This window comes from Peromyscus maniculatus, chromosome X (genome assembly GCF_049852395.1).
Source record: "Peromyscus maniculatus bairdii isolate BWxNUB_F1_BW_parent chromosome X, HU_Pman_BW_mat_3.1, whole genome shotgun sequence".
Classification (NCBI taxonomy): domain Eukaryota; kingdom Metazoa; phylum Chordata; class Mammalia; order Rodentia; family Cricetidae; genus Peromyscus; species Peromyscus maniculatus.
In genome coordinates this window covers 30,430,281-30,441,020 of record NC_134875.1, presented here as the reverse complement: position 1 = coordinate 30,441,020, position 10,740 = coordinate 30,430,281, and the positions used below count along the sequence as shown (strand labels likewise).

Sequence of the window (10,740 nt, the reverse complement as noted above, 5' to 3'; positions counted from 1 at the left end):
ATTACAGGTACTCTTCTTCAACTCAATTCCATGTACACAAGCTCAACCTTTATTTACTTGTCTGATAGCATTTATATTGCTTGTTCTTATTTCCTCATGTTCTTAATCATTGTTTTTGAATGGTACTTTTACGATGACCACAAATGTGATTAATTCAGCCACATTGGCTTGGAAAGTATTAAGAACTAGTAGATGTGAGAATTTGATGGTACACTGTGGAAAAGGTCATGCCAGGCCTCTACCCACCATTTACTCAAAATTTTAATTTTTAGGAATTCACTTGTACCTATACTTGGACAAGTACAAGGATATATGCATCTAAATACTTATTGCATCAATAATGTCTATCAAAAATACAACATTCCAACCATGTAGTTGGATGACATATAATAAAAACAAATTAGTTATATCTATATGAATTTTTAATAGAAGTGTATACATATCTAGAGTATGGGTAAATCACATAGTCACAGGTATTCTTAGGGATGCATTGAATTTCTCTAAGTGGTTACATATACAAAAAATATTATTATAGTAAACGATGGCCAGAGAACAGGAATTCAGGAGTGGGAGACATTTCACTATATACCTTTCAAAAACATTATTCATGTGTATGTTTGTGTGTCTATGTGAATGTAGGCCATATGTGTTCAAAGTTCCACAGGGGTCAGGAAAGAGTGTCAAATCCCCTGCAGCTGGAGTTAAAGGCAGTTATGAACTTTCACACATGGGTCTGGGAACGGAACTCAGGAAGAGAGAAAGAGATCTTAACTGCTGAGCCATTATCTCCAGGTCCAGTGTTATTTATCTTTTAAACTATAAAAGTTTCTTTTACAAAAGCAAATGTGCATAATGATGTGTGCATAGCTGAAGCCAAACCTCCTCTCCCAGAAAAAATATTGATTTTGATAATACGTTCCTATCAGTACAATTAATAACAAAATGCATATTTAATCATTTTAAAACTTAGTTTAATTACTTATGATGTTGAACACATTTGTATTTTATTTTTCTATGATACATGACATATTCAATAGTTAGCTACATAAAATGATTATCTATGTATTCAATACAAAATTCAACTACACCCACTCTGACCATAACTACTGGCCTTTCATTGCAAATGGCTACCTGGACTGTTTCTTGAAAGTTAAGGAAATGTTAATCCCCCAAATACCTTCCTAATTATCCTGAAAATTTAGGTCAGATTTGATTAGCCATGTAAATCTTTAACATAAATGGTACTAAGGAAAGTAGGTCATAATACAGTACTTTTAAAATAGAAGGTTTTAGTACTAAGCATGGTAGTGATCAGGTTTTTCTGAAGTAAAAAAAATGATTAATAGCTTGAACAATATTATATAATTCTGTAAGAATTATATACATGTTAAAGAATTTTATATATCCATAATGTACAATCAACCAGTACTGAGTTTTCCTACATTCAAATGGAAGACACTCCAAATGGTAATAATCTAAATCTTGAAATACATTTTATAATTTGATTGGAGTTTTAAATGATGGATATTTTCTTAGATCAGCCCAAGAGACATTTTTTAAACATGTTTTCTCAAAATGCCATATACACACAATGTTTAAACGACTTGAACATATTATTGAAATGCTGGTAAAATCAAACTGCTGAATTGAAGTGAACACAATGACTGCATTAGCCTAAGGAAAGAAAATACATAAATCACTCAGGAAGGATAAGATTAAGACTTACTCGACATTTTTGTATGATACAGCAAAAATGTAGTGCTCTGAGAAAAAGTGCCAAAGTCACACCAAGTTTTGATTGCCAAAAGGACATAAGACTCCTCTCTCTCTCTCTCTCTCTCTCTCTCTCTCTCTCTCTCTCTCTCTCTCTCTCTCTCTCTCTCTCTCTCTCTCTTCCTCCTCCTTCTCCTCCTTCTCCTCCTCTCTCCTTCTTTCTGTTTTCCCTTTCTCTGTGGCTGAGCACAAAAAAGTTGGGCCAAGTCCACCTTGAAGATAAATCACACATAATATTAAAAGTGTGCATGCGCACATCACACACAAGCACAAAAGTGAAGAACCTTAGCCTGAACTGAAAGATAGATAGCCTCACAAGGGCATAGAGGCTTTAGCTCCAGAGGCCTGCATAGTTGCCATGGAGGCCTGAAGGGAGTGGACCTCCACCCACAAAGAGCTTCATCTCCGGCCAGTTGTAGCAGTGAGTGTAGAGTGCGTTGGGGAATTCCTCAGTGCCACCAAAGTAATTCACCCAGAGTTCGTCTTGGTTGAGCCAGCCTCTGCCACAGGTTAGTTTGAGCTTCCTCCCTGTGCGCACAAGAAAAGAGTCTGGACTGGCTGAGGCCCTCTCCTCCAGGAACTTCTGGGCACGGATGTCATAGAAGAGCAGAGAACCATGTCCAGTGCCCACGGTAATGATGTGCTGGTAGAAGCTCAGGGAACGCACACCAGTGCCTCCCTCTCGGGAACACAAAGGCCTGATGTTCTGCTGGCGTTGTCGTGGATCCAGGAATGAAACATGAGACTGGGAACCCACAGCATAGAGGGCCAACTCATCACAGTAGGTGAGACACACGTTCTCCCGGCAGTAGGGCAGCCTTAGGGACAGCAGCCTGGACAGGGAGCTCCGGGCTTTCCATAGGTGGAAGTAGCCGTCCAGAGACACGGCTCCCAGCTCCTGGTTTTTGCCACTGAAAGCAAGGGCTCGTACTTTGCGGTTACCCGGGTTAGTGGTGGCCCTGGGAATGGCCTCCATGTCCCTTGGACGAATGTGTGAATACCGTGGAATCCCTGAATTATTGTGCCAGGGAATGTTGCCACTGAACATGTCGGGATCCACCCGCCAGAGTGCCACTGTGCCGTCGCGGGATCCACTCACAGCCACCGTGTCACTCATCCATGCAATGGCGAAGATCCAGTCCCTGTGGCCATTGCGGTCCCCTAAGCACACAGGGTCTAGAGTGGGCAGCTGGTATACTGCTAGACTGTTGGGGTTTTCACCCCCTGTGGCCAGGAGGGTCTTGGAGGGATTCAGCTGGATAGCGTGGATGCCACAGGTGGGTTGGGCACGGGTTTGCCCAGGCCCTCTGTCCCGCATCAGGGGAATGCGGGTAATCCGGCCGGTCTGGACATCAACCACGAAGAGCGTGTTGCACTTGGTGCCACACACCACCTGCCTGGCATTGAGCCACTGCGACGCGAACACCTTGTTGAGGGGCCCAAGCGTCAGCTGGCGCTCCCTCAGCAGCTCGGGCAGCCTGACGACCCCGTAGCCGCGCAGGTCGCCCTCGAAGCCCGCCAGCCCCGGGTGGCCCTCGGCGCCCAGCGCGCGGCCCTTCAGGTAGTGCACCAGCGAGCGGCGAGCCACGGGCCGCCGCGGCCTCTTGGCCAGCAGCAAGGGCCCCTCGCCGCGGCCGGACCCCGCCGCCGCCGCGGCCGCCGGGCCAGGCGACGAAGAACTCCCGGCGCCCCCCTCGACCTCGGCGGCTTTCCGCTTCCTGCTACCTGTTTGCTGAGGGGCCATGGTGGGCGGCGGGCGGGCTGCAGAGGCGGCGGCGGCGCGGCGGCGGCGGCGGCGGCGCGTGGCACCCGTGTTGGCCGTGGTGGCGGTGGAGATGGTTGTGTCTCCGAATCGGCGTTGGGGTTGGTGGGGTGGCACGGGATCCCAGGGGCCAGAAGGCTGGGCGATCCCCGGGACTCCGAGTGTCCTGGGTTCCGGGGTGCTCTGGTGGCAAAAGAGGCGAAGGTGGCAGCGTGGCTCTGCAAGGACTGTGAGCTTGGAAGGAGCTGGGCGCCCGCGGCGGTGGAGAGAGGCGTTGAGGGTGGTGGCTGTGCTGGGGACCTGGGCGAGGGCGGGAAGTGCTGCCGTCCGGGAGATGGTGAAGTCAGTGTGGGGCTCAAGAGTGTGCTAGCGACCTGAGGGTGAGAGGCGGAGGCAGTGGGAGGGGCGGTTAGCCGTGGGGTGCTGGGTAGCACGAGCCAGTCTGGGTGGGGGTTGGGGAGTAGCGGAGGGGATGGGCGCGCGGGAAGGCGGTGTGGAAACTCTGGGGAGATTCCTAGAGGGCTGAGCTCCAGGACGCTCAGTAGCTAAAACAAGTTTTTTCACCAACCTCACAACAGCTCCCAACCAGCCTTAAAACCCAAACCTAAAATATAGCCAAGCAGGAAATCAAAAGGAGCACTGATTATGACATGTGGGAAGAAATAAATGAGCACTTGGTGTAATCAGGGGACACTTTTGACAGAGGTTGTTCTTTGAACTGGACCAGGGATGGAGGCATTTCAAAGTGGCCTCTTTAGTTTCTTTCTGCTGTCTCATTGTAAGGCCCTTTGCTGGTTGAGTTTTCAACTATTATAACCTTATTTTGCTCTTGTTCCTGTTTTTAATCTTCTAAACTTGAGGCTCTGGAACTACTAAACTTGAATCCCACAAGGATATCTTGCTAATTCCCACAACTTGACCCCGGTTCCAGCCAAGGTATGGTAGGGAAATAGTCCAAAGGGACCTTGGGAGTTACGGAGGGTTACTGTGACATACAGGCTGGAGGTGAAGAAAATGATGCTTCATTACCTACTCACTTTCCAGGAACCTCAGAAGCCTGACATGATGGGGTCCAGAGTAAGGGCAAGGAAGAGGTCCTAGAGAGAAAGACATCCACTGTTCTCCAGTTATGGAAAATCCAACCCACATAGTCAGGACCAGGATTCCTGCCAAGCTCCATCTTGTATGAGAGGCTATTTCAAGCCCAGGAAGGGACTTGTGGAACACACCAGATATCCCTAATCACAGATGGCAAAGAAGAACCTCTCAATGGAACAACACATACACAATGTAAGAATGTAGGTATTCAGAGTAAGGGCTTGGAAGTCTCAGGAGTAATGAGGATTGTACCTCTTCTGCAGCTTCAGTGTCTCCAGTTCATTTATAGTCACATACTAGGCTTGACCAGTTTTCAATGCATGTGCTTGAGTGGGAGATCGGTTGCTCTTACCAAAGCACATGAACCTGACCCTCTTTCACAAAATTAGATGTGTTAAGATGGATGCATGTGGTGTGTGTGTGTGTGTGTGTGTGTGTGTGTGTGTGTGTGTGTGTGTGTGTGTAATATAATGTATCTGACCAGTTATATGAAATAATGGAGCTGTTGTTGTTGTTCTTCCTTGTACACAGCTTTACATTTTTTTCTAAAGTTATCTCAAGTCTACAAATTCCAGGTGCAAAATCCCATGGGCCAGTTTTACCACTCCAAATGAACTGCTGTGTCCTAGTGCATTCAGCTCATTCATTTTCTCTGTGCACACTGCATTATTAAGGAAGAGAAAAGATGGTGCATTGGGAGTAAGGAAAGGTAATGTTACGGAAGAATAAGTGAACAGAAATTCCTTTATCTACTAAAGATTTTTTTCTGTTTCTAAAATATAAATTAGAAAACATGTAATAATTTGTAGAATATATTTTACTACAGCATATAATAAAACAGACTCAAATTTGGGGCCTGTATCAGTCTATTTATATGTATGCATATTGGATATGTAAAAATGAAATGTATAGTTATTTCTGTTATCATTTCTTGAAAGTCTGGGTAGGACATCTACTAAACCTTTGAAAGGCCCAATGTTCTATTTTCATTCAGCCTTTTAAAATCAAGTTCTTTCTTTATCACTATGTTTTAAAATGAGTAAATTAAAACTTAAAAAGGTGGTTACTTATATACACTAGATATAAATCTTCATCTGATTATATTACATTTTCAAATGAATTGTACCCTATATTATTCAATCAATATTTTTGGTTTCTTTTTTTCAAAGTGATACGGTCTATGTTGTGGAAATTTTGTCATGTTTGCTTCTGAAAGTTAAGTGTAATTCCCAAAATCAAGAAATGAATAAATACTAAATATGAATTATATACAGAAACGTTCATACCATATTTGAAGGCAATATACAATCTTAAATGTATGTATATTTTGTTTACTGATTTTCTCTTGTTAATAATTATGAAACAATATGGTCACATGTTTTTGCTAAAGAAAATACAAATACAAAAATTCTGGTATTATGTCTCTCTATTTTTTGTTAATATAAATATAATAGTATGTATTTAGTGTTCAGAATCTATGTTTTACATATTCAAAACACCATTCATGTCTACATATTTCCGTTTCTCTGTGACCTTAAAGATATTAAACAATTTCTGAACAGATACAAGAGATTTTGAGAGATGTATAGATTGGTTTCAGCTTTCAATTAAGAGTATTTATTTGTATTTAATTGCTTATATTTCTAGAATATAATGTTTAGAAATACTTAAAGCTGCAAACTATTGTTGAAGTTGTAGATGTAATGGCATGCTGGTAAACCTTTCAGAGTTCTATATAGTCTTCTGGGTCTCCACTAGTTATGTCTCTTGCCTTTGAGGAATATTGTGTCTATGAAAACAATATCTTCTCTGTCTTTACAAATCTTCCTGTCCATTACTGATTTTTCCTTCTAATTACCCTGCTTCCTTCCTGTATTAGACTTTTCTCCTCCCTTGGATGAGATCACATATTGAATAAATGTAAGACAGTTTCATGCTCTTGTGTAATTAATTAATTCATTTCTAATCTTTGTCTCAATCACACTATAAACACTTCAAGAGACACTAGGGTAACATTTTTAATAAATTCACATTATCACACAGTTCAAGGTCTGCAGTTCATGCCTAATAAAATGTTATGGTCATTTGATAAAAAAGAATAAACAAAATAATTTATCCAAAATGTTGGAGACATTTTGAAATGAAATTACTTGATTTGACAAAAACGAAGTATTTTATTCGAGTTGTAATAATGCTGTGGAATAATCTTTTGTACACTGTGAATTTATATTACTCTCATTGGTTTGATAAAGGGCTAACTGGCCAGTAGCTAGGCAGGAACCGTTCAGGTAGGAGAGCCAGACAGAGAGAATGCAGGAAGAAAGGCAGGGTCATCAGTCAGACACACAGGCAGCAGGATATGAACATACTGTACTTTCTGTATGCTGTGAGTGTGTTGCTCCAATTGATTGATAAATAAAATGCTGATTGGCCAGTAGCCAGGCAGGAAGTATAGTATAGGTATAAGGAGCGAGGAAAATTCTGGGAAGTGGAAGGCTGAGTCAAGAGACACTGCCAGCTGCCACCATGAGATGCAAGATGTAAAGTACCAGTAAGCCACAAGCCACGTGGCAACATATAGATTAATAGACATGGGTTAATTTAAGATATAAGAACTAGATAGCAAGAAGCCTGCCATGGCCTTACAGTTTATAAGTAATATAAGCCTCTGTGTATTTACTTGGGTCCAAGCAGCTACAGGACTGTTGGGTGAAAGTGATTTGTCCTGACTCTGGGCCAGGTGGGACACAGGAAATCTTCAGCTACAGAGCATAGATAAGAATTATGGGTTAATTTAAGTTGTAAGAGCTAGTTAGTAAGAAGCCAAAGCTTTCAGCTGAGAATTTATAATTAATAATAAGTCTGTGTCAATTATTGGGGAGCCTATGGTATCAATGAAAAACCCCACCTACATAATAATGCCACATAGTGTTTTATGCTGATATATAATAATCTGTGGATGTATACTTCCAGTATATTACATTATCACTAATTATTATCCATATATAATTATTTATAAGTCTGCTTATGCATACAATTTTTGACATATTTATGCATTTAAAATTTTTTAAGCATTTTAAATATTCTAGTGTGCAAACACAGAACATCCACTGCCTTGCTGATACTTTATTTAGCTTATCAGTTTAGAATGAATTTAGAGGATTTGTTATTTTGATTTGACACCATAAATATAATCTTTCTACTTTTTTTTTTGGTTTTATGAGACAGGGTTTCTTTGTGTAGTTTTGGTGCCTGTCCTGGATCTCACTCTGTAGACCAGGCTGGCCTCAAATTCACAGAGATCCGCCTGCCTCTGCCTCCCGAGTGCTGGGATTAAAGGTGTGTGCCACCACTGCCTGGGTGAATATAATTTTATATAAGTATTATTCCAAATATATTGAAAGTGTTACTATTATTTTTAGCTTTCAAGCTAAAGTAGTCTCAAGAGAAAGGCACTGACAATTGAAAAAATGCAAGGCAAGAATGGGAGCAACTAAGGAGTCTGAGGAAGTAATCATGGATATTACTTTGACATAAGATTACTTAAGAAAATATATTAATATAGGCTTCAAGCCAGGTATGTGTATGTGCTCAGAAATTGGATTGAATAATCATTTCCAGTATGTTAAGTATATATATAAACTAAAGTTTTGTTTGAAGATATTTGTGACATCTTGTGTGCATTTGTAAAAATTGCTCTGGAAATACTCTTATCAGCAATTATGAATTAAATACACTAAAATGAAGCACAACCAGACTTGTGCAAACCAAAATTTAGTAATGATACAGGAAAATTATCCTTGGGTCAGTGAATAAATTGTCACTTAATCGCTATTATAAGTAATACTGTTTTAATTTGTGACTTTATGGGGTCTCCTAAGAAAAACAATTGTAATTCTGGATTGTAGTCTTTGGGGAGGCTTCTTCTAAACTTCTTGTGGCAAAAATTGGTAAAGATTTTTACTCATGCTGAGTTTCCCAATATGATGGTTCTACCAAAGTCATATTCTGTTGGATGAAAGAAGGAAGCAAAGATTAGAGGAAAATTTGATTCTATGACCTCCACTTGGTGCCATTTCTTTCAATCTCCTTAAGCAAAAGATGTGTCACAGGGTCAGCATGGCCTTTGTTTTGGGAAAGGAAGTTCAGTGATAGTTATATGCTTTATAAGAGGCACAACAGGGTAGTGGCTAAAGAGAGTGGGCTAGGGAGCCTTATAATAAGGTTTTCATTTTGGTTCTATAACTCGCTCACCTTAGAATTAAGTTATTATATTTGTTTTGTATGTATTACCTTATGCATAAAATGTTCTTCTCTCCATCTCTGTCTGTCTCTGTCTGTCTCTCTCCCTCCCTCCCCCCCCGTGTGTGTGTGTGTGTGTGTGTGTGTGTGTGTGTGTGTGTGTGTGTATGTGTGTGAATGTGTATATGAGTGTTTTTGTGTCAGAGAGAGAGAACGGAGGGGTCAACAGGAGGATAGAAACAGCAATTTACATATTATAGGCATTTAATAAGATTCTCTTAAAACTGATTGACTTTCTTTCTTTCCACTATTACAAAGGTTGTTTGGTTCCCAGAATAATGGAATTTTTAAGGCCCACCATAATGCAAAACAAACATATTCATCATTACTAAAAGCTAGTATATTCTGTAACAAAATATTTGAAGAATTGGCTACTCTTCTACTTGCATAATCTCAATTATGTTGTGAAACTATAGATGAATATTCATAGGAGAAGAATGTGTTCTAGAAATAACTTTACAATGTGCTAGTAGATCTTAAAGGGGAAATTCTGAGGGGTTCTTTTATGAAACATTCAGATTTGGGCTTTACTCTTAACAGTTGCTAATATAAATATACATTCCAAAAATAATTGATACTTACTTACACATAGACAATTCCATATCTGGTTATACAAATCATGCATTGATATCAGCTAGTTGTATAAAGACATGGGTGAAATTAAGCTAGTGAAGCAGATTGAGAAAGCATTGTACTCTGCACACTGCAGTATTTTAACTGAAAGTATATTTAAATTATTATTTTATTTACCCTTAGTACCTTATTATCACTCAAAGTATCATATAAGCCAATACTTCCTAATTATATATTTCTATCACAAACCTTTGTTCAATTTTCTACATGACATTTTAGATATCAAAACAGAACTTCAAACTCAGCATATATAACCCCCAAATCTTGATTTCAGTGCTCATGTTTCTGAACTTTTTTTATTCCCTGTCTTCATGAATTGTACTACCATGCATTCACCTGTTTCACACAAACTTCTAACAATTATCCTTGACACATATATCTCCCCTGAGTGTAGTTCTAATATTCAGTCTTCTAACCATTTTAAATCTATTTAGTTCTCAATATTTCACTGCTACCCCTAAATCTCCAACCTGTTTAATCTTGATTGTATAACTGTAGTAGCACACTAAGTCATTTTTGAGAGACTCCCTCCTTTTCCTCCCCAGTAAGTTTTCCACACTAGAGTCAATGCAATATCTTATTGCAGATCCTGTCTTTCTACTACATGGATTTAGACAAATCTATACTTACCTGTAGTCCTAGAATTATAGATCAAAGTCCACAAAACACTCTACCAGACCCAGCATGATATAATTTATGTTGCCTTGCCAGAGTTCTTTTTCTCATTATTTTTATTCTCTAACCACAATGGACCTTTTTAATGTGCTCAACACTGTCTCATAAGGTCATGCCTCAGATCTTTTTTGCATCATGTTCTCTCTGCCTGAAATGTTTTCTGCCTGTGGGTCATCTACTTTTTACCTCCCACGGATACCTGAATTTGTTAAGTGCTTATTTTTTAGATCATAGGTAAAGTATCATATTTTGGGAGAAAAAAAAATCCCTTGGTGCCCCAGAATAGGCTAGAACATGGTACCCTGTTATAAAACATTGTCAAAGTAAAGTTTCATGATTTTTGTCACAGTAGGATTTCATGTGAATATTTATGCCTCTTTTTATAATGATTGGTGATAAGGACCCCGTTCTGCATGCTGTGAATATGTGTTGCTCTGATTGGTTGATAAATAAAGCTCCTAGGCAGGAGAGAGAGAGAGAGAGAGAGAGAGAGAGAG

At 40.1% G+C, this 10,740-nt stretch overlaps 1 protein-coding gene across 1 annotated transcript; it reads right to left on the bottom strand.

Annotated features, from left to right (window-relative positions):
- Positions 1-949: 949 nt before the first annotated feature.
- Positions 950-3,897, bottom strand: LOC102929133 (DDB1- and CUL4-associated factor 12-like protein 2). The gene has a single exon (XM_006981577.4). The coding sequence runs from the start codon at positions 3,515-3,517 to the stop codon at positions 2,105-2,107; it is 1,413 nt and encodes a 470-aa protein (XP_006981639.3). The 5' UTR covers positions 3,518-3,897; the 3' UTR covers positions 950-2,104.
- Between the last annotated feature and the right edge of the window lie 6,843 nt (positions 3,898-10,740).

Excerpts from the sequence above, each read along its gene's own strand:
- LOC102929133 (XM_006981577.4), bottom strand. The coding sequence starts at position 3,517 with ATGGCCCCTCAGCAAACAGGTAGCAGGAAGCGGAAAGCCGCCGAGGTC.